At 40.6% G+C, this 26,453-nt stretch overlaps 1 protein-coding gene across 5 annotated transcripts in view; it reads right to left on the bottom strand.

Annotated features, from left to right (window-relative positions):
* The window catches only part of FAM221B (family with sequence similarity 221 member B), a 40,812-nt gene that overhangs the window by 847 nt on the left and 13,512 nt on the right, over positions 1-26,453 (bottom strand). For 3 of the 5 annotated variants that reach the window (XM_007498785.2, XM_007498787.2, XM_007498786.3), the window contains exons 4-7: positions 23,440-23,580; positions 2,118-2,228; positions 1,729-1,926; positions 851-1,036 (exon numbers count right to left, since the gene is read on the bottom strand). In XM_007498785.2, the coding sequence (XP_007498847.1) occupies positions 879-1,036; positions 1,729-1,926; positions 2,118-2,228; positions 23,440-23,580 (608 nt within the window). In that variant the 3' untranslated portion in view covers positions 851-878. Of the gene's footprint in view, positions 1-850; positions 1,037-1,728; positions 1,927-2,117; positions 2,229-23,439; positions 23,621-26,453 lie in introns of all 5 variants that reach the window. The other 2 variants (XM_007498790.3, XM_007498789.2) reach the window with 2 other exon arrangements.

Below are 26,453 nucleotides of genomic sequence, written 5' to 3' on the forward strand. Positions count from 1 at the left end.
TCTTGCTTCTGATGGGATTTAATGTACAGATCCAATTTTAATGTCTATTTAAATTTTATATACTATAAGAACATAATTAAGAGACTTTAGGATGAATTCTCCTAATATGTGAGGGATGAGTCACCAGAGAGAATTTGAGGGAATTAGTCTAATCTGATAATCTAAATCTGAGCCAAGACTTCCCCAACTCCTGCTCTTTCATTTGTCTGATACCTGCAAGGGGAGAAGGGAGACAAGTGGTCCAGGAGCTTGGTTCTATCCATCTAATTATGAGGACAGAAAGAAATGGATCAAGAACTGAAGAGAAGGAAAGGAACTAGGAAGTGGTTACTCTACATTGAGTCAGTCAAGTCAACCAACCTTGCTTAGACTTTACATTTGGATTAGCCCCTCCCTCAACTCTCTTAACCTCTCTTTTATAGCAGTGTGTTAATTCAATTAGCTTTGTCTTTCCCTTTAATTTTTTGAGTAAAGTTACTTTTGATAAACTTTAGCTTTGCCTTGGCTAAAGCTAAGAGGTGTGTGTGTGTGTGTGTGTGTGTGTGTGTGTGTGTGTGTGTGTGTATGTGTGTGTGTATGGAAATATCTAAAGTCCATGGGAAGCATGTATGGTGATAGTAGCAATTAAGCCAACTCCAGAAAGGGAGACAGAGGACCTAGGAGAGATGGCTATGGAAACTACAGCACTATCCTACCTGGGTTATTCGTTATGGTCTCCTTCACCATATGGTATGACTTATCATACTTGTACCATTTGCCTTCATTCAGTATAATCCTACTTATCATACAGCTACCTATTCTCCAGAGGCCTCCCTTTCCATGCCCACCCTTAGCACACAATTCCCCTCACCATATCGCTCCTTCTCCATACGTCCCCCTCACTGTACAGCTCCCTTTGATGAACGGCTCTTCTCACCACTTGTTCTCCCTCTTTGCCTCCTGGTCTCCTCAGATTCAAAGAAGGTTTCATGTTCTTCCCATCGTCGGTCACATGCAGCACAAAGGAAATTTGACTGGAAGAAATTACACTGGCAGCCTATAAGAAAACAGAAGGAAGGGAGTAGCAGCTGTAGAAAACATGGAAGTGAATAAGGGGGGCATTCCCAATTCTTGGTTCCCCTTTCCTCATCTCCATCCTTTTCACCCTTATTCATAATGCATTAATTTCTAAATTCTCATTCATGTCATCATCCCCATTTTAACTTCATCCCTATCTCCATTTTCATTCTAATCCTATTCTGAACCCTGATGTCTATCACCAGCTTCCTGCCCATTATTCCATTCCCATTCTCTCATCTGATCCCCCATTGTCTCCATTCTCTTTTCCTCTCTAATTTTGTTCCTTCTACCATTTCATCCCCAACCCCATCTCTATTCTCCCATTCCCATCCTTAAAATTACATTTCTGTGTGAAACAAGATATTGAAACTTTCTCTGTGCAACCTAAACACTCTCTGGGAGGAGGGCTTCCTCCTTCACAGGGTTTCCCTTATCCCAATTCTCTCCCCATCACCCATGGCAAAGAAATCTCATTTGAGTCCTTTGTGCAACCAAAGAACCACTATCAATATTCTTTGGTTGCTTTCACTCCACAAGTTAAGTAACTGAATAATTAGTGTTCCATCTCCATTCTCTTTTTGCCATCCCATTTTCCTTGAACCAATAGTCCCTTCTCTCTACCCTCCCCATATTAGTATTCCCCATCTCCCATTCCCAGGGGAGGGGTACCGCGATGTCGGCAGGCATGGGCCCCTGTGGGGCTGTGCTCCTCGTGGTTGTGTTTGCAGCGACAAAGGGCCCTCCATGTTTTGGGGTCAAAACCAGATCGTTTTTGAAGCCAGAACTCTCCCACTTCTTCTGGTCGTGATGGGATGAAGCAGAACATTTGACATCGGCACCCATTCATGGTGCAGGGAACAGATATGTCTGTGGGGACAAAATGGTGGGTGGGGTGGGATCTGTCCCTCACAAAACTGACAGAATCTAGTCTGCTCTCCAGTGCCTGAGAGGATATAGCTGTTATCATCCTGCTATAAAATTAGGAGGATCTGGTTATCCTCTGCTTTTGGTCAGTGAGAGAATTCTGCTGTTCCCTCTTCTACATTTCTCATCTGTACCTGAAGCCATCCGGTGCTGGGTGAGCAGGTGTCCACAGAAGCACTTTGATTCACTCCCAATACGGTAGCAGTCCCATAGGTAATGGGGGCAGCGCCAACCAATGTAAAGACCTGTGTGTGTATAGGATTAGAAGAGGACTGAGTGACCAGCATTGGAAGGGCTCATGCTACATAAAATGGAGCTAAGTTAGGGTGACCCACCGCCTATACAGTCTGGAAGGCTAGAGTTCCTTCATCTCACCACATATCCCTGTATTTCCTCATGGATACCTCTCTTCCAGGGGTTCTCTTCAAGACTGGCACCTCTGTTTCACAGGTAATACTTTATGGTTCAATGGAACAAGTGACTAGGAATCAAAGTCCTTGGCTTCAAAGAACCATTTTGCTACTTACTAATTGCTTCTTACTCAATTTCTCTGGACTTTGGTTTTTTCATCTGTAAAATGTGTGTGCGTATGGTTGGATTAGATACATGTAAGGTTCCTTCGAATTCTCTGTGTTTGCAATCTATGAATGTACCCTAGCTATAACTTCATCTGTCTTCTGTGTACCTTACTTATGTCTCAAGAATTTTCAGCTGTCCCCATGTGTTCCCATATATTCTCATTCCTGGAAGTGACTTTACTGTAAGAGTGAATATTTCTCATCAAATGGAATTCTAGAATGTCAGAACTTTGGGGACCTTAAATATCATCTTGTCTAATGTTCCCAATTTGGGGAAAAGAGAAAGAAAGAAATAGTCTGGCGTTTCTTGTTTCAGCTCTGCACTTCCTACTAATTGTGCACCTTTGGGCAAGGTACTTCAATTTTCTGGGCCTCCACTTCCTAACCTATAAAATGAGGATTTTGGACTAGATGGTGTCTACCAGCTTTATATCCTATGAGAAGCAAATGGATTTCATTTGAGTCCTTTGTGCACCCAAAGAACCATTATCAATACTGATATCAACTCAGGAAAGGACTACTTCCCCTCTCCAAGTTAATCCAACATTTATTAAACTATGTACAAGGCAGTGAAAGCTTATTAATAAGACTGGAAGATAGAACATGTAAAGAGATAAATATTACAAGATACTTTGAAGGAGGAAGAGAGCACTAATAACTAGGGCGATCAGTAAAGCCTTCACAGAGGAAGTGACACCTGGCCTAATGAAGTTAAAGGTTCTTTCTGGCAGAGCCCAACAAGAATGCATTCCAGGCCTGTGTAGTGATCAAATTTGAATGCAGGACCTCTTGTGTCGAGGCTTGGCTCTCCATCCATTGAGCCACCGAGCTGCCCTCCCAACAATTTGATTATACGTAGAGAGATCTAAAACTTCTTGGGACAGGGATAGCCTTGTCTTTAATGGCTGTATTAAGCAATAGGGCAGATATTCATTAGAGAAATTCTAGGATGTCAGAATCCTAAGAAATTACTCCATCATGAAAGCTTGTTAGATGCCCATACTAAAGAAAAGAAAAGGAAGTATTAGATATGCATGGAAAGGAGTAGACTACTAGAGGGGTAACTATGGGGGGTTTAGGGTACATCTGAAGAGCAAGCAAGAAGAAGGACAAATTCAGAGATACAAGAAAGAGAAAAGAAAGACTGTGAGATTCATGGGGGTGAGTAGAGATGGGGAGGAGTCTTGGCAGAATTATGATTCTCCCATATCCTAGCTAAGAGGTTTCAGAGGTTGACAGATTTTGCTAGCCATTGAGACAGTGCTGAGAGGTGAAGGGGACTAACTGACAATTTCCCCCCATCCTATATGTTTTCTGCAGGAGATCTTTCCCTCTATCTCCCCATTTGAGGAATTGTGTAGATGACTGAACCCACCAACTGTGTAAAAGGCAGAATAGACTCTATTGCTTGACTTTTTGGTTTGTTCTTCACATTTTTTTCATGATGTCTTAATTTAATTCTTTTGTTGGAATTAGATATGTCTCTTGTATGGTTTGGTAATAGTTGTATTGTTTGGGGGCTGGAGCCTTAGGTTGTTTATTAACTGATCACCCTCAACTGAACCTAAGATGTAGAAAGGTTTCTGAGTTGTCTGAGACCTGTGCTATAAGTGCATGCTTCGTGACTTGCATAGAGATCTAAAACCTTATTCAGAGCAGTAGAATCACTGGGACTTCATGAGGTAGATCGAGCTCTAGGACATAGGAGAATAGTTGTAGGGGAGTGGACCCCCATTTGGCAGGTTGCTATAGGGAACTGCGGAATATGTTAAGGCTGGTGCGGAGGTATAAGCAGCTGGGACTAATGTGATTCAAAAACAGGACTTGTGAAGGTTATATAGAAATGACTTTGCCAGAGGAATAAAGAAAGGGACCCTTGGATACCAAGAAGCTTTGGAGATGATCATAGGTCCAAGATTACTACTACAAAGGATTCATGAGGAAAAATGCTATCCATCTCCAAAAAAGGTTTTGATGGAGTCTGAATACAGAAGGAAGCATACTATTTTCTACCTTATCTTTTTTATGTTTTTTTTGATGTGTTTTCTTCTACAAGATGACTAATATGGGAATATGTTTTACAAGACTGAATATGTATAACCTATATTCAAATTGCTTACCATCTCAGGGAGGGGAAGGAGAGGAAGGGAGGGAGAAAATTAGGAGCTCAAAATTTTAGAAAATGAATATTAACATTTTTTACATATTATTGGTATAAAATAAAATTTTATTTAAAAAGATGATTAAAAAAGTTTGGAGAGTACCTTACCTGAACAATGATTAAAGATTCTCTAGATTATGAGAAGTTCACTTGGGGTACTAGAGCCAGAAGAGAGGAGGACCTTAACAACGCCTAAGGTGAGAAATATAAGCCCTCTGTCAATAAGAGTAGAAGGCCAGGGACAACAAAGCCAAAGAAGGGTAGCCTTGGACTGAGGAGAGAAGAATTGGAAGGATTTTGTCAGTCTGAAGGATATCTGTCCTTTAAGAGATGGACTTTTTATTCTAAGAGAGAATGGCAGAGGAAAGAAGAGGAAGAACCAGCAGGAGAAATGAAATTGCAAAAAGAATATAAACCACTCTAACAACTATGATCATTTCCAGAAGTGGCTGAAATGCCCAGTTTCTTCTTGAAGGAGGATCATTTATAGTGATATTGAAATGAAAGTCTATATGGTGTGCAGACCTAGCCAGAAATGAAGCAGAGATCACTGATTGCCTTGCCTAACTCAAACCGTGTGTATGACAATGTAGGATCTTTGGTAGGCAGGAGACAAATGAGCCCCTAGACTTGGGGCACAGGTAACCTGAAGTTCAGAGAAGTCAGGTGACTTATAGGCATTATTTGTGAGGCCAGGGTTTGAAAGGCTCATAAAGCATGACCAGACTGAATTCTATGAAATGCCACTCCTCCAAGTTACAGACTTTTGCATGGGAGGAATTAGATAGTAAGGAGGACTCAAGTGAAGGGAGCCATTAACAAGGTTGCTGAAGCCTTCTCCAGGAGTTAATATTTTGCCTCCTGACTCATAGCGGGTGGAGGAGAGGGGAGAAGGTTAAAAATAAACAGTGACTTGGTTTTTATTTTTAAGTCAGGAGAGAGATATTGTCAGGGGATGACCTAAGATGACTTTCCACAGTAGGAGGATAAGAGATACCAGCTGAAGTTTTTGCTGAGTAATAAATGAATCTCATCTTCATACTCTGTGTATCCCAAACCCAATATTTTCATCCATGATCAGCTTTTTAAAAATTCTTATTTGAAGGCCTTAAAAGAAGTTCCTAAGATAAAAGTCCTGTTGGGCATGTGTGACTCTCAGAACAAGTTAAAAATGAATGTGTTCTGTGAATATGAAGTGAGAAGAACCAGGAGAATATTGTACACAGAAACAACGAAAATATGTAATGATCAAAAAAAGAATATGTTATGATCAACTGTGAATGACTTAACTGTTATCAGCAAGGCATGGATCCAGGACAACTCCAAGGGACTCATAATGGAAAAAGGATATCCAACTGCCATAGAAGGAACAGATGGAATGTAGAATGAAACATACTATTCTTTGCTTTATTTCTTCCATGAATTTTTCTCTAGTGTAAGCAATGTGCTTCTTGTTTCACAATATGATGAACAGGGAAATATGTATTATGTGATGATATATGTACAACTTACATTACCTGCCTTTTTGAGGAGGCTAGGGAAAAAGAATTAGACAGATTTTTGGACATAACTAATGTGAGGCTTTCTCTTCGATAAGCATATAATTTATTGCATATTTATATCAAATCACATATTATGTTATATGTAAAAATAAATGGTAATTAAAAAATGAATGGGGTCTGAAAGGGAGCAGGCGGAGCTCTTCTTATATTCTGAAGAATATCAAATGGAGCTCAGGTATGCTTTGGACTCACTCTCCCAAGCCCTGCTCATAGTGACCAAATGGTTAGGTCCCTTACACAAACATTATTTTGATGGCAAGACTTTTAATGCTTTAGGATCCTAGAATTTGAGCTAGAAGAGATCTTAGGAAGGCACATAGTTCACCCTCTCCCCTATTTTACAGATGAGGAAACTGGCTCAGGGAGGTCATCTTCACCAAGGTAGTTGGTAAGTGGCAGAGCCAGAATTTGAATCCAGGCCCTCTCTGCTCCCAAATCCAGTATTCTTTCTACAACACTGAAGACATTTTGTACATGGCTAAGATGAAATCAAAATCATACTTTGTTACTACCCCTCAAGCATACCTTATTAGTTTCCCTTTAGCTACAACTATAAGCCCACTAGAAAACCATCCAGAGCTGTGTATTTGCCTAAGATCAGGAGGGAAAGAAGAAGCTGGGTGACTATCACTATTTCCAATAAAGGAGTAGAAATCTCCCAGTAGGAAGTATAGGGTGATGGCAGCTAGAGCAGAACAAGTAGACATTCTTTGGGCACATAAAAGAAAAGGAATGAAAGGGGATCCCCAGATTTGGAGGTTTACATGGGCAGAAGGCCCAATACCTCTAAGACTAATCTTATTTGCTAAATATCTTCACTTTTCACCTAGTTGTTTTCATCTATCACCAGGCATTCCCACTTATTTTTCTGACCCGGCCTACTGTTTGTCTTCACGTTTGTAATCCTCACTTGTCAACTTGGTGTCCTCATTTAGCCTTTAAGAATCCTATTCTCTCTTCCGGTTGTCCTCACCAGTCTAGACATCTTCTGATATCTTTGGGGATAAGATGTTGCCCAGGTTAGGTGGTGCAGTGGATAGAGTGCCTGACCAGGAGTTGGGAAGACTTGTCATTCTGAATCCAAATCCGACCTCAGACACTTAACCAGCTATTGTGCTCCTGGGCATTTAAACCTATGTACCTCATTTTCTTCATTTATGAAGGAAGAAAGGAGAATAGAGAAGGATCCCGAGAAGGAAATAGCAAGCCACTCCCACTTTAGTATCTTTGCTAAGAAAACTCCCAATGGGGTCATGAAGAGTTGGTGATATGACTAATCTACAACAAAGATGTCACCCAACACATAGACGGCATGCTAATCAAGATTGTAGGGGACAGGAGGTTGAGAGTGAATATGTTGGGTGTTAGGATCAGGGTCCTAAAATATTTTGACGGGCTATAATGACTGACAAATTTTAACGAGAGCATATTAAAGAGATAAGCCAGACGGGATTTTCATTTTATAGGTAAGAAAACAGAAGCACAAAGGGGCTGACTTGTTCAATTGTCTTATGGGAAATGGCAGAGGAAGAATTCAAACTCATGTGCCCTCAGAAAGGATGAGTAGATTAATTTTTTAAACATCTGGAAAGGACTACACAAGATAATGAAGAATGAAACAAGTAGAACCAAAAGAACATTGTATATAGTAACAGACTTAATATTTTAAGAATAACTTGTGAACTTTCACCATCAGAGAATGAACGTACATGAAAGACATAATCTACATATACATGACTGTTTGCCGGATGGTGTATTCTAGGGTGTGGGGAGGGAAGGAAGGGGTTGGAACAAAATAAAAATAAGGAATTTGAACTCATGACCTTTGACTCCAAATCCTGTGTTCTTTCCTCTGGATCACTGAGTCTCTTTTGGACTTAGACTCAAAAAATGATTTCAGAGAAGAAATATGTGCTCTTAAACAGGGTTTTCTCTTTGTTTTTACCAAAATGCTCCTTTAAAAAAATCCCAACTTGTCTGAAAAGAGAAAAGAGATTTGTACCACTCTGGCCAAGATGACAATAAAAATATTGACTAGTATTTTAAGAACTAGGAAGTACTTTCCTTATAACTTGGTGAAGTAGGTGATCCAAGTTATTATCATTAACATTTATTTATTATTATTATTATTATGGTTTAAATCCTTACCTTCCATCTTAGAATCAAAACTGTGTATTGGTTCCAAGGCAGAAGAGAGGTAAGAGCTGGGGTTAAGTGACTTGCTCAGGGTTACACAGCTGGGGAGTGTCTGAGGCCAGATTTGAACCCAGGACCTCCCATCTCTGGGCCACCAACAGTTGCTTCCACATCAACATTTTACAGATGAGGAGAGGCCAAGTGACTAGCCGGGAGCACGTAGCCAGTAAATGCTGGGGCTAGAATGTTCACCTGGGTCTTTCCAAACCAGTATTAGACATGCTGGTGACAGTGATTGTGCCAGCTAGAAACCCCAGGAAGAGCCCGTGGAACCATAATAAATGAATGAAAAGAACATTTATTAAGTATTTCCTAAGTGCTAAGTGCTAGGGACAGACAGAATACTGGAAAGGGAATGTGAAAGCTGGGTAATCTGAGGAAACTGATTCCTTGCTGCTATCAAGTTTCCCTTTCATCTGTGGCCCAATTCTGCTACTATTTGGCCCAGCCCTGCATATAGCAAAGGCTGCAATACCTTTTTTGTGGAATGAAGGAGGAAACGTCCTAACATATGACCCTTATTGTCTCCAATTATTCTTAGATGTTCTCATCTCACTCTTTTTTTCAGGTGACTGACTCAAATTCAGAATCCTCAATGGCATTTCGAGTTCTGTATTAGGCAGTACTGAGGAATAGATGCAAGGGTATTGAAATAGCAGCCGGGTGCTAGAGCCAGCACTTACCATTTCGTGGGAGTTGACTGTTACATTTTTAGTGCTAGTGTTTATATCTTGGAAATTGACAGACACTACCTATCAGGAATGGATTTATAATTTTTGTGATTGCTTAGATTTAAAAAAGTGAAGGAGGGAAGGCCAGGTCTAGAGATTCTGGGTTTAATCTGGCCTTAGACACTTTCCAGCAGTGTGACCCTGGGCAAGTCACTTCACCATTGCCTATCCCTTACTGCTCTTCTGCCTTGGAGCCAATACGCAGTATCGATTCTAAGAAAAAAGGTAAGGGTTAAAAAGAAGAAAGAAAAAGAAATGCACCGAACCACCAGGAAACAAGTGGGTGAGGTTACAAAGGAGGATAAAGGGTTTTAAAAAAGAAAACGATGCAGAAAATACTAATAATTCAGATTCAACCTTAAACTGTTGTATATACATTTCCTTCCTCCCCTCCCCTCCCCTCCCCCAGAGTTAGTTGTTTAACAGCAGACTTCTGGAAAAAAGTGATGTAACGCTGGCCTGAGAGGAGCTTACAGATGCGTGGAAATGTAGACGATACACAAAACTAACAAGGCAAGATATTTACAAAATAGATACAGGCACAGCATATAATTTAGGCAGCCCCAAACATCTGGATCTGAAATGTCTTGAACGCTACCCAGTGTATGTATGTATATACCGATGCTTGGGAATAGAAGGCTGCTTGTTCCCAAACAGCTCGTTCTCCAGAATCCCAGGATGATGTCAGAGAACGGTCCCCTCTGAAAGTGAAGCTAGCAGGGATAAACTCAGAATGGATTGGAGCCAGTGAGTCAACAGGCAGGGCGATGTATGTGGCTGCCAATAAAGCTGAAGTGAGCTCAGGATATAAGAATAGAAGCCCGGTGGCCAGAAGGAGAGCAGGGGGGGACCAAGTGAGTTCAGCCCGAGTCAGGCTACACCCGCAGCCCCTGTGATCAGTCCTGGGCTCCACATTCTAAGAGCATATTGAGTAGATGCCTGGTTCCAGAGAATAGTAACCCGGAGGAGGAGCTGTGCTAAGGCACGATTGCTTAACAGAGTTTGCCGTGTTTAGCCTGAAGAAGCAACTACTTGGTGAGAAGCAACTGGCTTACTGACTTCAGTTTTCAGGGTGAGCATTTGTAAATCAGAACTGGACAAAACCTACAAAAATCAGGACTTGATTCAATCAATCAACCGACATTTATTAAGCACCCACTACATGCCAGGCACTGTGGTGAGCTCTGGAGATACAAAATGAGGCCAAAAAAATCAATCCCTGCCCTCACGGAATTTACAAGCCAGTGGGAGGGACAATTTATTTTGTTGATGATTCGACTTAAAAATGAAGAGAAAAGGGGCAGCTGGGTAGCTCAGTGGCCTAGAGACGGGAGGTCCCAGGTTCAAATCTGGCCTCAGACACTTCCCAGCTGTGTGATCCTGGGCAAGTCACTTGACCCCCATTGCCTAGCCCTTACCACTCTTCTGCCTTGGGGCCAATACACAGTATTGACTCCAAGACAGAAGGTGAGGGTTTAAAAAAAATGAAGAGAAAATACTAATAATGTAAATTAAAATGTTTTGCATACATGGTTTCCAAGGCAGAAAAGCAGCAAAATGTTAATAATGTAAATTAAACTTAAAATGTGTTCTGTATACATTTTTTAAACCCTTACCATCTGTTTTAGAATTAGCACTAAATATTAGTTCCAAGGCAGAAGAGCAATAAGAGCTAGGCAGTTGGGGTGAAGGGACTTGCCCAGGATCACACAGTTAGGAAAATATCTGAGGTCACATTTGAAGTCAGGACTTGGCTCTCTATCCACACGGAGCCACCTGGCTGCCCCATGAATGTTCCCCTCCCCCCCCCCCCAACTGATTGTTAAAACATTTAACAGTTTATTCTTAGGAGGGAAGACCTATAAAGGAATGCTAGTACCTTACCCCTCACTAACCCATGGATGACTCCCTGAAGTGATGGCCACTCTTCTCATAGTCAGCCCACGTTTGTTTTTTTGAACATCAGGTGACTTTCTCTTTAGTATTATGTATAGTGTTTATAGTACACATAGACATAATAAAACACATATGCATATATATGTAGGCATATATATGTGTCGGTATGTATATATATATATATAAATGTTTAACACATTACATATATATTTTGGATTGGACATTTAAATTCATGGGTAAGATAATATTTGTAACGTGCTTTAGCATAGTGTCTGGCACATAGTAGGTACTTAAAAATGCTTATTATTCCCCTTTTCCTTTCCTTCCCTTCCCTTCCCCTCCTGGTGTGGAAACTCCTTCTGCTAGTACAGATCAGCATTTCTCTGCAACTTAAAGACTTGGAGAGTTCCCTGGGACCACCATTTTGCTTCTGGAGGGAGGTTAGCTGGTTGGTACAAACAGTTCTGGGCAACTAAGTGGCACAGAAGATAGAAGACTGAGTCTGGAGTCAGGAAGGCTCCTCTTCCCGAGTTCAAATCCAGCCTCAGACACATATTTGCTGTGTGACACTGAGTAAGTCACTTAAACCTACTGGCCTCAGTGTCCTCATCTGTAAAGTAATCTGGGGAAGGAAATGGCAAACCACACCAGGATCTTTGCCAAGGAAACCCCAAACGGGGCCACAAAGGATTAGACATAACAACAACAACACATAGTACTGATTTTCTATGGGACAAAGTCCTGTTTATATTTCTGGCAGTTAGTGAGTGACAAACACTAGGAAATGTTAGATGAGTAAGTTGACTAATTCTGAGTTTGGCAAAGATAATTGCATCCCAGGATCCTTTCCTCTCCTTTTCCTCTGTTCCTTGTACATATAAAAATATTTGGCATAATTAAAATGAACTCATCTAAATATAATAAAAATCGAATTGTCTGAATAATTAATAGTTCAGCACATATAATATGTGATAACAGAAGAATTTAGTAGAATAAAAGTAACACATTCACTGAATTGGAAAGGACCCTACAGAGTCTCTTGTCAAAACAATTACTCAATACAGGATTCCACTCCTTGGCATTTCTAGTAAGTTGTCATCAACCTTAGCTTGAATGCCCTTAGCAATGGGGAACTCCCTTAATGAGGCAGTCCACTTCATTTTGTGGAAGCTCTCTAAATTGAGGTGGTTCTTCCTCATCGCCAGAGCGCTTTCATCTTTCACTCTTTATGAAAACTTTCCCAATCTTCCGCAAAGCATGAATCTCCTCTAGGAGTCCCAGCAGAGAGTGTACTGAGTGGAGTCAAGAAGACCTGAGTTTCAATCCAGCCTCAGCTACTTACAGACTGTATTGACCCTGGGCAAATCACTTAAGCTCTTTTGCCTCCGTTTCTGCAGTTGTAAAATGGAGATAATAGCACCTACTTCTTAGGGTTGTTGTGAGGATCAAATGAGACAACAATTGTAAAATGCTTAGCAACAGTGTCTGGCACATAGTAAGTGCTATATACCTACTAGCCATTTTATTGTTGTTATTATTATTCCTAGCCCTTGAGCCAACCTGGCTTATGGAGTTCAGAGCTCCGACCCACTTCAGCCTCAATGACCTGCCTTTACTGCTGCTACTCTGAACTTAACCCTGATGGCCTCAGTTTCCTCATCTTGTCACTAGGTGCCTTTTTATAGCACTTGCTTCCCTTCTTCCTTTCTGTCCTTTGTCTTTATACACTTCAAAACCCAGAAGTGTGCTTTCTTTTCTTTTCTTTGTAATTATTTTTTATATCACTCACATTTCCCAGTATTCTCCATCCTAGATAGCCATCCCTTATAACAAAGAATAAAAATGAGAAAGAAAAAAAGTTTGGCAAGATGGACCAAGACATTAACCCTCTAGAGCTAGTATCAGAAGTTGTGTTCCTCACCCACTGTCCAGCTCTACAAGGATAGCAGCAGCATATTCTCCCATATTTCATGGTATTGTTTTGATTGTATTTCCACGAGTAGTCATTGTCTATAGCAGATACATTAAACAAAGGCCTGTGGGACTCCATTACACCATTCCACATGGTCAGAACCAGAATAAAATGTAACTGGGAAATATTGAACAAAATAAATTAAAATATAGCAGAACACAGATAATGTTAGCATGTGGTTTTCTAAGTCAACGCAGTGAGGTTTGGTGGCATCGATTTCTATTTGAGTTTGACATTGCTGATATTTCATATTTTCCTGGTGCTTTTTACTTCATTTTACATTAGTTCATATGAAGCTTCCCATGCTTCTTTGTTGTTGTTTATCCTTCATTTGAGAAGAGAATCACTTGTGAAGTGAGTTGGGTTTAAGGGAAGCCAAGTTGGGTATAGCTGTCAGCCTCACTCTTTCTTCCAGGGTCATTGGAGTCCAATGGCAAGATGAAAGTCTGACCATGTTCTAAGTGCTCTATAGCACCTGCTTCAGTCACCTCCATGACTGTTGGAATGAATTGTTCTCATCGCCCCGTTCTGTGAGGGGAGGTCTTCTCCTGATGCACTGACAGGTTTGAGATCTGTCCCTTTGCCTTCAACCTGATTGAGCTCATCCTCTGAGACAGTTTTGACCAGCATATGGCCACTGCACGTGCCACAGCTTCTTGGAGTCCTAGGTGAGAGCTGGCTGGCAGGTGAACACCAAAGGTGGATGAGTAGCCCTGAAAAGAGCTCAGCAAGTGCTCACACCAGAGGTGAACTCCCCATATGTCCCTTATTCATACTTTCTTATAAGGAATGTGGTAACGTTCCATTATATTCATGCATCACATTTTGTTTAGCTATTCTCCAAATGATGGCCATCTATTTTGTTTACAATTCTCTATTACTACAAAAAGTCCTGCTCTAAATATTTTGGTATATATGAGACCTCTCATTCTTGTCACTGGCTTTTGTGGGATTTTCTAGGACGGAAGGACCAATATATTAATATTCCCCTCTCTTCACAATTCCTCCAACATTGCTTACTTTTATCATTTGCCCCATTTGCCAGTTTGCTGAGTTAAGACAAAGCCTCAGAATTGTTTAGATAGGCATTTCTCTTATTATTAGTAATTTATATAGTGCATAAACACCATGAAAGCAGAGATTTTAATTTTCATCTTCATATGCCCAGAGTCTAGTGGGGCATTCAATAAATGCCTGTTGATAGATGAATTGGTGCAATATTTTGCATAGTGAGTAGTTTTCAATTCTTTTGAGAACTGTTCATGTCCTTTGGCCACTTATTAATTGGGGAATGGCTTTTATTTTTATCTATTTGTGTTGGATAGGTCTCATTTGTGTGAATCCTTCTGAAAGTGGCAATATTATTCAAATTTGCACTGCATATTTTCATTAGGTATATTTTACATAATTACAACTTAGAATAATGGGAAATTGAATGCATGCAACCATTTCAGGGAATTCATTATAGATACCATTTGGGCCTTAGTTGTTGGATATCAAACCCTGCTCATGAATTTGATACAGAACCCCGAACCCCCTGCCCCTTCCCTTCTTATCCTAGTGCTGTTAATTGTCTTTGTGCAAAAACTTTTAAATTAAAATTTGTCTTCTAGGATTTATTTATAAAGGCAAAGAGAATATGTAAGAACAAGGCAATTAGAAGTCTGTAAGTCTCTTGATAGCAGCTAGGTTAGGTGGTTCTAAATTTCCTATGCTCTACTAGTCTAAAGCCCCCTCAGGCCTCGCCTAGTCTTTTGTGTTCTATGGCTCTGGCCCCAGAAAATAAGGATGCTGTCTCTCCTGAACACACCCAGGCAAATTAGACTTTTGTCCAAAGAGGCTCTTTAAAGTTCATTCATGGCCACTTTTCAACACATTCAAATTAATCCAGAAATGTTGAATATTTGAAGGACCTGATTGGGGCACTGAAGGACTTGGGTTGGAATTCTACCCTTGCCACTTCCTACCTGTGCTGACGGGCATTTCTCTGTACTTTTCTGGGTTTCATTTTCCTCATCTGTCAACTAAGAGAGTAAGGCTAGCTGACCACCTTTAACTTTTCTGGCTTTTAATGGCAAATTCTATGTTATTCTGCCAAAGTGACATAAGAATTATTCTGGTTGGCCTTAGGGTAAGATTCTTAACTTGGGTTCTGTGAATTTGTTTTTTAGAAAACGATTTCAATAGCATTGATTTCTTTTGTATTTTATTCTATGCATTTAAAATCTATTCTGAGAAGTGGTCTGGTCTGTAGGCTTTTTACCAGGCTGCCCAAAGTTTCCATGACATCAAAAAGGCTAAGAACCTCTTTTTTAGAGGGAGAGAGAGGACCAATGGATATAAGTGATAGAGATTGATTTCACTTCACTATAAGAGCTGCCTAACAGAGTTGTATTTATAACAGAATGGGCTTACGGGGCAGCTAAGTGATTCAATGTAAGAGACAGCCAGGCCTAGAGATGGGAGATCCAGGGTTCAAAATAGGCCTCAGACACTTCCTGGCTGTGTGACCTTGGGCAAATTACTTAACCCCAATTGCCTAGCCCTTCCAGCTCTTCTGCCTTAGAAATGATATTTAATACCAATTCTAAGACAGAAGGTAAGATTTTAAAAAATAATGGAATGGAGTCCTTTAGTAGATAACAAGTTCCCTGTTATTGGAGTTCTTGTTGGAAATGCTACAGAGTAGACAAATGCTTCAAGAATGGCCTCTATGTAGGGGAAGCAAGGTGGTTTAGTGGATCAAGAACCAGACCGAGAGATAGGAGGTCCTGGGGTCAAATCTGCCCTCAGATACTTCCTAGCCTGGGCAAGTCACTTAACCCTCTCCTCCTCAATTGCCTAGCCATTATGACTCTTCTGCCTTGGAACCCATATATAGTATTGATTTCAAGATGGAAGGTAAAGGCTAAAAAAAAAAATGGCCTCTATGTTCACTTCCAAGTCGCAGATCCTATCACTTTATGCCTCGGAATTCCCTGGAACTCAAAATCCAAAATGTAGAGCAGAAAACTTGGGAGAAAAATGGGAGGCAGAAGCTGATTTTGGCATGGACACAGCTGATGTCGGAATCTCCATAAGAGGCCATAGGTTGATTAGGGTAATTCCTGGAGGTGATGGGCTAAAACCTTGAGCCTGTCATCCACCAGGTGGCACGAGAAGGGAACATCTCAGGGCGAGACAAATGGAAGAGATGACGTTAACCTAAGTAGGTTGTAGATGAGATAAATTATGCCATAAGTTGTAAAATCCTTACCTACTGTTTGGACAGCAACTGCTTTTGTCTTAATGTGTCACAGTGGCTAGTTAATACTAATAGCTCATATTTATATCGTGCAAAGCTCTTGATATACAGTAACTACTTGTTACATATATCACTACAATAGTATTACTTCCGTTTTACAGATGAAGAAACTAAGGTTTGGGGAATGTTAAGCAATGTGCTTAGGATTATAACTAGTAAGTACCCAGGACAGAATTTGAATCCAGCTCTTCCTAACTCTAAATCCAGTGCTCCATCCACTATACTAAGTGACTTTTTCAGCTGTTTTGTCTTTGGGGCGGTATAAATTAAGGGAACTTTTCAGTCAAAAGGACTGTCTTGGTATAAGATGTATATGTGACACCCAGAGAATAATGAATGAGTATTCTGGACTCAGAGGTGCTCAATGTTGAGCCTAGTTAATCAATCAACCAATAAGCATTTATTTAGGCCTTTTAAATGCAATGAGCATTTATTTGTTATGTGCTAAACACTGGAGATACCAACCTCAAGGAGCTTACACTCTAACACATACATACGCATATATGACGTAGCCACTGAATCTAAGCAATTATACGACGTGAAGGGGAAAGTGCTGGGAGAAAGATCTCCGACAAAATCACTGGAGCTGTAAAAGGGCAACTTCGGGTGCCTCTTCTGTCATGGTCCCTTGAAGCATGATCACGCTTGCTTTAATCGGGGTTGTGTATATCCTCCTCTCAGAAAATCCAGAACTGATATTAGAAGTGGTACTTTATAACCATAACTGACGTTTAAAATACTCCAAGGGAAAAGGAGCAGAGGGGACATGAGAAGACCATTCCGGCTGGTCCCCCTACAATTAGTGGTGTTACATCGCCGGGAGACTATTCTAGGCCACTCCTTCTACCCATCGGGATAAGCCAAATGTCCCCTGGACCGTAGGGAAAAAGTCGGTCAGGAACCACCTCATGTATATGTAGAGATGTGGCAGCAAAAATGACTAAGCTGCTGGAAGGAGCCCAGGAGAAAAGACAGGATGTCATAGAGGGAGAATCTGATGGAGGGGGTTGGGGACCATGGCTCTGCAAACCGTTTTACAAGGAGCTTATTATCCATCACAAACACTGAAGCACTATGGGCAAGACTGGCTGAACTCCCACCGGAGGCCCCACTCTGGATCACGGAAGACCCCTGGCCAGTAGAGATGTGGGGCACGTGTGAGGCGTGGACTCTGGGCAGTGGGGGAAGCTGGATGTACACAAGAGTTTTAGCCTGCTTCCTTTCTGCGAACTACAGCGGAGTCTTAAGTAATAGTCTTCTACACAATGAATTAGTCAGTCATGGAATTTAATTATGGCGCATCTCGCAAGCTACTAGCCCAATGGCAATGTTGGAAGGTAGTCAGTACATGTCTGTTGACGTTTTCTCATTGCTGTAGTATTTTCCATTGCTCACCAGAGGGCACTCAGACTACAGACAGGTAAACTGCTTCTTGCTACCAGCCCAGCCTTGTGGGCCTAGAAGTGTGATCTGAGACACTCAAAAATTAAGAGGAAAATCTGCATCTTAATTCTGAGAACTCATCCCAGCATAGAAAGTAAACCTTTCTTGTTTGTTATTCATTGACTCTATTTATAGGGCTTAGATAATTAAGAAAAATCTCTTACTTTCAATCTTAAAATCAATACTGTATATAGACAGAAGAGTGGTAAGAGCTAGGTAATGGGGTTAGGTGACTTGTCCAGGGTCACACAAGTCAGGAAGTATCTGAGGTCACATCTGAATCTAGGACCTCCCATCTCTAGGCCTGGGTCTCCATCCACTGAGTCACTTAAGTGCTCCCCAATTTAGATCATTTTTAATGTTCATTTGATTTGTTGAAACAGTACAGTGAATGAGACAGACCTATTTTCTTTCTAATCTGCCTGTTATACAGCCTCTCTATGTCTGGGGCAGGAGGAGGAAGATAAAAGAGGTTTTGGACTGAAAACTCACCAAGATTGACTTGGCAAGCACTCAGAAGCAGAGGGAACATGTTGGATTGGAGGCTGGTACCACCTCATATGGCTAAGGGATTTTGTGGCAATGGCCACTTGCATTCATCTCCTCCTATCCAAGACTGGCTCTTCTTTGCAGCACCCTCATTTTGGGTCCCTGCTTCAGCTGTGACAGGTCTGCAGGACTCTTGCCAGTGCTTGCTTGCTCTGCTCGGGTTGGCAGTTGGTTAAGCCAGAGGTCCAGCTAATAGCTGCATGATTACTTTGCCCCACCAGTCAACAGGATTTGAATAATATGTGCCAGGCATTCTCCTAAGGATTCAAAGAATTGAGACATGAGGAAATGCAAAAATATAGTCCCTGAACGCATTCAAGGTTATCCCATTCTAATGGGAGAGCCAAGATTTAAGTAAGGATGTCTATGTAAAATATAGCCAGAGGAAATGAAGGGTTATCTCAGGGGGGAAGACACTGGCAGCAGGTGGAGGGACTGGGAAAAGTCTTCTGGCAGAAGTTGGGAGTTGCTGTCTCCAAGGGGGTTTGGGAAGGCAAGAGGTAAAGGTGAGGAAGAAGAGCATTCCAGGCATTAGGATGGCCAGGGAAAAGTCATGGAATTGGGTGATGAAGTATGAGGGAACTACAGGGAGGCAGATGCTGCTGGATCATAAAGTACATGGAAGGGCGAAAAGTGTAAGAAGACTCAAAATGTAGGAAAGAGCCAGTTTATGAAGGAATTAGGGTTAGGATTGCCAGCCTGAGATGCTAAACAGAGCAGTTTATGTTTATTGCAGAAGGTAGTAGGAAGCCACTAGAGTTTAGTGAGTGGAAGTGGTGAGAGGCGTGAAATGGTCAGATCTGTGTTTTAGGAAAATCACCAGGATACTCTGGCAATCTTTCTTGTCCCAGGAGTATGGAAATAAAAGCCCCGTATGTTCAATTCAGGTGTCTAGTCTCTACACTCAGCTGCATAGAAGGAATTTATATGAACTGCTGTTCTCCAGATAAAGCCCTTAAACACAGCCCAGGGGGGCAAGGCCTCTCTCATGTGCCCATATACTGCCTTGTGCCTCTCAATTTCTTGTGGGACTTCATCTTACTCTTGAACCAACCTAAGGTTTTCAATCCTACCTGAGGTTGAGGATGAGGTGGGGTTGATGAAACAAAGACAGAGAAAATGAAGCAACACAACCTTTCTTGAAAGGGATAGGTAGCCTCGTAGCACCAGCTACTTGTCCTTTGCAAAGGCTCCAAGGAACTGTGGGCCCACATCTACTGAATTCCCAAGAGGATGGTATGCCGTACTTTTGGGGAAAGGATGATGAATTGTATACACCAGGTTCTGAAAATAGGGATTTTTCTAGTCAGAACAAAAATAGATGAATTTGATTGTCTCCCCATCAGTGGAGGGCCTTGACCACAATATTAGCAACAGATAAAGCAGAAAAGCTAGGAAAATAACTATGAAACTAGGTATTCTTTTCCCTGCTAAGTTAACATTGGAGAGTGACAAGCTCCTCAGCTGGCATCTACAAGGAGATCAAGACCTCAGCAAAAGAATAGAAATAATGCGCAGTTTGTTCAGTCATTTTTTCAGTCCTGTCTGACTCATCGTGACCCCATTTGGGTTTTTTTTTGGCAGAGATACTGGAGTGTTTTGCCATTTCCTTCTCCAGCTCATTTGACAGTTGAGGAACCTCAGTCCTCATGGTTAAGTGATTGCCTAGGATCACACAACTACTTAAGTATATGAGGTCAGAATTGAACTCAGGAAGATGACTCCAGGCTTGGCACTCTATCCATTGGGCCATCTAGCTGCCATGTTGTAATAATCCTCAGGAATTCTTAAATGGACCTAACAATATGCAAGTCACACCCCAGATAATAAGAATAGCAACAGTATTGCTCTAAGAAAGCTTTTAGATCTTGTGAAAACTAGAAAATAGAGAGACACCCTGGAGACCGAGATTGTCAGGTGTGAAGAGCCACATACTTTCCCTGGAGGAATAAACGTCTGTTATACACACAGAGTGATTCATTCACTAGAGGGGAGGGGAGCTCAGTCGATTACAAGGAGCCATCCTGAACTCAGAACAAGCTTATCTATAATGGATGACGCAGAAAGGCACTGGAGAGATCCTAGAACTAAGCAGAAGAGAGAGCTCACTAAAAATAGTGAAAAGGGCAGAACAGCCTGTACCTAATAGATGTTTTCCAGAGGATTATTCATGTCCAAATTAAAAAGGTTTTAAAAACACAGGAAAGGATAATTAAAATGTCAGTTGTGCAGGAAAGGAAACTCTGAGAATCTATGGATCTTTCCCAGACGGTTGTAGGTGGTGGCAAGGAGAAGGCAGGGAACAGTTTATAATGATTTTGAAGCTTAAATTTCGTAGATGCTGGAATCCTGATGTAAGCATGGAAAGAAGTAGTTGGAATCACTCTATTTGGGCATATTCTCACAATAATGAAATATGTAATAAGTAATGTATAATGTAAATATATTACATAGAACCATTATATATAATAAAATGGTTTCCATAAATATTGGGAATTTTTATCTGAGAAACGTGTACCCTACCTTTTGCAAATGATTATGGTAGAATTTTTGTAGAATATTTGTCAAGTAAATACTGTAGAATATTTACAATTGAACATTAAACCTGACATGTGTATACACCTACATCTTGACAATCTGCTCTTTAAATGTACATGTACATTAAAAAAAAAAAAACACCTTACCTTTTGTCTTAGAATCAATACTGAGTATTGGTTCTAGGGCAGGAGTGGGCAGTGGGGGTCAAGTGACTTGCCCAGGATTCATATAGCTAGGAAATGAATAAGGTCACATTTGAACCCAGGACCTCTGGATTCTAGGCCTGACTTTAACTGCCCCTCCCACCTTAATTCGTTTGAAGTTATTCTGGGTAAGAATTTATTGTTCCTTCTTTAGTTAGTCAAGACTAAAAAAAGACCTTAAACATTTATCAGGCTTCTGCCTGTGTGTGGGTGTATGTTTGTGCAAGTTAATCATTTCAGTGAAAGAAAAGTTTTGGAAAGTCTAGAAAATTGGAACTGTGGGCCAAAATTCCAACGAATAACGGATTTATTTCTCTGTGTCAGCACGCCATATGTGTATAAATTTAAATATGAGATTAAGGGCTGAAAAGGTGGGGGGTTTTTGTGCCTAATTTATGTACCAGTAAATGAATGTGACTGTGAATGATCTGAATCCTGTTTTTAGGCAAAAGGATAGCTTGGCAAAAGTCATTACAGTCACATTTTGCTAACAAGGACTTTGGGGACCAATCTGTGCTCTCTGCGCTTCCCTCCCCCTCCTTCTCTGCACCCCAAGTTTTTGTATGCTAATTCTGATAATGGAAGTGATGTTGGGTTTCTAATTAGAATTATTTCGTCATTGTTTGGAACTTAGATCTGTATTCACAGTATACAGTAGGTATATGGACTTCCATTGCCTCCTCCACTAGGCCTTTAGATGTATCCACCATGGATTGTTAAAAGAATGACGACTCTCAGGGATTTTGCCGTAGGGATTCCTGCATGTGTTAGGGGGTTTGATCAGAATCCTTTCTAGCTCTGAAATTCTATGATACAGGCAAGATTTAGTACCAAAAGATCCAGTTGGGTTCTGTGGTGGGCACAGGTCCAGTAGAGTCCAAGTATAAGGGCAAGTCTTAGTTTCCTGGGCTCAGAACAAGCTTGGAGGAATGACTGGAGAGCAAAGTCCAAAGAGGGAACCGAACGGCAGAATCTGGTACAGTTTAGCTAGTTAATCGAACAGTGCAATCCAGGTATGACACAAGTCCTAGGAAATAGGCTGTCTTCCTTCTCCCTGGTTTTAAGTACCTTTTTAGCGTCAGTGAATGATTAGCAGGAGTGCGCTGCTCTCTAGGGTCATGCAGAATTCTGCAAGAGTTTTGGGTTGATAATGCCATGTAGACTAAATGGTTTGCTTTCCCTGTCCTAGTAGCGCCTGAACTAAAATAGCTGGCAGAATCTACCCTTAATATCATATTGTCACATGCATATAATGTCCACGTAAAAAGAAGATATATACAACTCAGCATATATGTTTGATATCTATAGCTATCTATTGATCAAGGTACTGATCTAAAAATGGATCTAAACTCATATTTTTGCATACATACATAGGCAGAATGGAACACAGTACTGTATTTATACACAATATATCTAAACAAATCATACATAGCAAAGAATTGTCAGGAGCCCCCATTTTTGACCCAGGACTAAAAAAGGTACAGAAAAAAGAACTGTATGATGATGACAAGGATAGAGTCTTCCTAACTAGCCTGAGAAGAAATTCCTAATGGAACCCCCATGGAATTAAAAATGTGAACCTTCTATCTGATGCAGAAAGCCAAAAGTTTTTGGAGGTAGATGAGAATTATTATTCATTTCCATATGGATCAAACCTAACAGACATAGATCAGAACCGGAAAATATTCCCAAGAGGGCAGGGTCTCTATGTAGGTTCAGAACTCAGAAGGCAAAAGGTTTTAAAAGGACTTTACATTTCTAGTTGTGTGACCCTGGGCAAGTCACTTAACCCTAGTTGCCTAACTCTTCTGCCTTGGAACTGATGCCTAGTATCAATATTAAGATTTTTTTTAAAGGACTTTACAGTTCCTCCAGAAAGTTTTCTGGGGGTCCTAACCTGCCTTTTTCTAAAGTTCTCCCTCATCTAGGAACCTTCATCCCTGGACCAAATTCAAACTTGGTTTTGCAACATGGCATGCCAAGGATAGTAGCTAGCACATAGTAGGCATTTAAATGCTTGATGACTGATTAATGTAAACCCATGTTGTTCTGTACATGGTCCTATGGAATTAGGTTTCGAGATATTTCAGTATCAGTTGTACTTTTCTTGTAACTGAGTAGTCATTTTGCCCTTTCCCTCCTCTCCTGCCTCACTTGTGTGGTCTTCATGTTCTCTTCACTTACATAGATGGTTTTTGGGTTCCTATGCCTCACCTGTGTCTATGGTACTTCATTTTTTACCTCCCTGAATAACCTTTAGTTTCCCCATTGAGTCTTATTTATCTAGATCCCCTCATTTCCCCCTCCCACCTCCAAGACTCACCGCTCTGGATAGCTTTCAGTGTTGCATCCTTATCCCATTGGAAAAGCTGCTTCACATGATGTCCAAACTTGTCCCTGTGCATAGCCCTGGCAACCGTTAGAACCTCTGGTTTCTCAGATGGGGCGAGAGGGCGCATATAACCTGTGGGGAGTGGGCCACATAACCTGGGGAGCCTTGTAATCTGGGGGGAAAGATGTTCATAGAACCTGAGGGAAGAGAGACAAGTAAGTAATCTGGGAGAGGATGGGGAACAAACAACCTGGGGGTTTGGTTCTGAGCTAACAGAAGAAAGAGAGTCATATGGCCTGAAAGAAGGGATTTAGAGAGATATAGATTGTGAAAGCACCAAACTTAGGGTGGTCAAGAGAAATGTGTTTAAATACTGACCTGACATTTACTAAACTTGGTCAAGGTGACTTTTTGGGGTTCACTTTATCTGTAAAATGGGGTTAATAATATACTATTCTGATGGAGTTATTGTGAGGAAAAGACTTTGCTAAGGCATTACTTAAATGTATTATTATTATTATTATTATTACTACCACTACTATTATAGTTTGGAGAGGTATGATGGAATATCCTTTTTCCAATTTACTTTTATTTTTAAAATCACATATTGTAAGTTGTAAAGCCAAAAATGAAAAATTGTAGACATTACAAGTGTACTGCAAATAAAGAACTTCAGTATCATTGATGCCTTCAAACAACAAACTCTGCTTTTCTTCTGAAGCCTTTAGAAAACTTGTCTAATATCTATGGCTAATTATTGATAATGCTACTTAAGGTAAGCAAATAATAAAGATACACATTTCAGGATCTGCATCTTCAATTGTAAATTTTTGTTGGGCCTGAGCTTTTCCAGAAGGTATCGGTGAAGTGCTTTGTTTTCTGTTTTCAAGAGTTTTGGACAGCTTTTAAAAATTATTTCTTGCATTATGGTGTTTAGATTTTTTTGGCCACATTCTTCTAGGAAATCTAAGATCCTTAAATTATCATGTCATCTTACCTTTGAAATTGGTGGATTTTGTTTATGTAGGGATCACATATTCTTTTGACATCCTTTTTCTTTTCTTCCAGATTGTCTTTCACATGAGCATATTTGTATTCCCAATCAATTAATCTATCTCTCCTTTTCTTCTTTGGAGAGGCTTGTCAATGTGGATTCAAGTCTTTTAATTCTATTTATTTTTTCTGTTGGACAGGGCATAAATCCTGCAATTTGCTCATTCAGCTTTGTATTTTAAGATTCTGATTTCTCTCTTGAACTCTCTGAGAACACCTTGATGTAGAGTTCCATGCTCTTTGGGAAATCCAGAGGGTCCTCTGTGTCATCAGGTATTGGTTCAATTTCCTTTGCTTTACAATAGTTATTTAGAGATGTTTATAGTCTTTTAGATATCTTGAACATCTTCCCTTCTATTTTAATATCTTCCCTATTTGATTTATCTGATTGCTTTCTAGTTTTCTTCTTCTGGAGATCTTTGGCAATTTTAATGTTTTTTTCCCTTGTATTTCCATATTACTCACCTTCTGACTCCTTCCTCTTTGATGATAGTCCTCTGTAGGGGTTGGACCTCAAAGTGATCTCAGCCTCTTCCATTTTTCATCCCTCTCAGTTCCTGCCCTAAGTCGATGCAGTGGGGATAGAACAGAATTGGTCCCAGAAGGATGCCAAACCCTTTCTTTTAGTCCTGGTATAGCTCCACATGCATATTTGCTAATGCCTTGTCCTAGCTTCTTTTGTCCTTTAGTTCTCTGGTTGATAACTGTTTTCTTAGGCAAAGTATGCTCCCACTTTCCTGTGCCTCTACCTCCTCTGAAAGCGAGTGGATAGAGCTGGATTCTTCTAGTTGTTGCTACAGAATGTTGATAAAAGCAGGGACAAATCATCCTCTGAGAGACTGAAACAGCAGCAGGGAAATTGCTCAGTAGATTAGATCTCAAACACAAATCAGCAGAAAGATTCCAATGAATATATATTTCATGCTCCTTGCCAATGAAAACGTGTCATGAAATGTTGAAGATGTGCCTTACCACAAGATGGCATTGAGGAACAAATTATTTACTACTCAAGAACATTACCCCCCACAAAACAAAACTATATATAAATGGATATCCCTTGCTGTCAACACAGGAAAAGGAAGTTCTATAGCTATCTCTATGTAATATTATTTTGTAATCTGATTAACTGGGCTCCATCCCAACACCTTTGTCTAGGATATAGGTTTGGGAGAACCTCTCACAGTCTCTTTTGACTCATGCCTCCACTCAAGGTTCACGTTAGGAGCATAAGAATTTTACTCACTTCTCTCCCCAAAAGGGGCCTCAGTTCTCTTGCAAGCATTCAGGGTAATAAGATATTAAGTATAAGATAAATTTTAATCTAACCCAACAGAAAACATGGGATCACGATGAAGTTCCTCAACAATTGCTCCTCCTCCTAAAAGGCATCAAAATAATCTTATTCCTCTTGAGCTTTACCTTCTCTTGGGATCTATACACATAGTGTTAGTGAAGCCAAAGATACAGGCTACTCTCTTCAGTTCATGAGGTTCTTTGAGGTCCAAGTGAGATTGGGCACTTATTGTCTTCTCTTCCAAGCTCTCTGGACTCAACTCTGAATCCCTTTTCTCCATTTGCACCCCCCAACATTCCCTCTTTTGAGATATGTATTTGATGTTCTCCTTTAAGGTTCTCCTTGTCAGGTTGCTCATGAATTAACATAATCCTTTAAGGGTACATGGCTTCAAGTAGCAGTTGTATAGCTCACACTGTTGTGCACATGAACTTTTTGGATGAAAGGATTGGTTAGAAACTTTTGGTGGACTGGAATTAGCATCAATGATTCTAATATTGAAAATATCACAAAAAGTGACTTCAGGGGAAGACTATTGTATTACTCCTATTTCCGTCTTAAGCCTCTTCTACACCAGTACCAGCTTTAATTAGTATTTATTACACAAAGATAGGTATATTTCTGGCAGTGGTTCAAAATGGCATTTAAGAAATTTGTG

Source organism: Monodelphis domestica, chromosome 7, assembly GCF_027887165.1.
Source record: "Monodelphis domestica isolate mMonDom1 chromosome 7, mMonDom1.pri, whole genome shotgun sequence".
Taxonomy (NCBI): Eukaryota; Metazoa; Chordata; class Mammalia; order Didelphimorphia; family Didelphidae; genus Monodelphis; species Monodelphis domestica.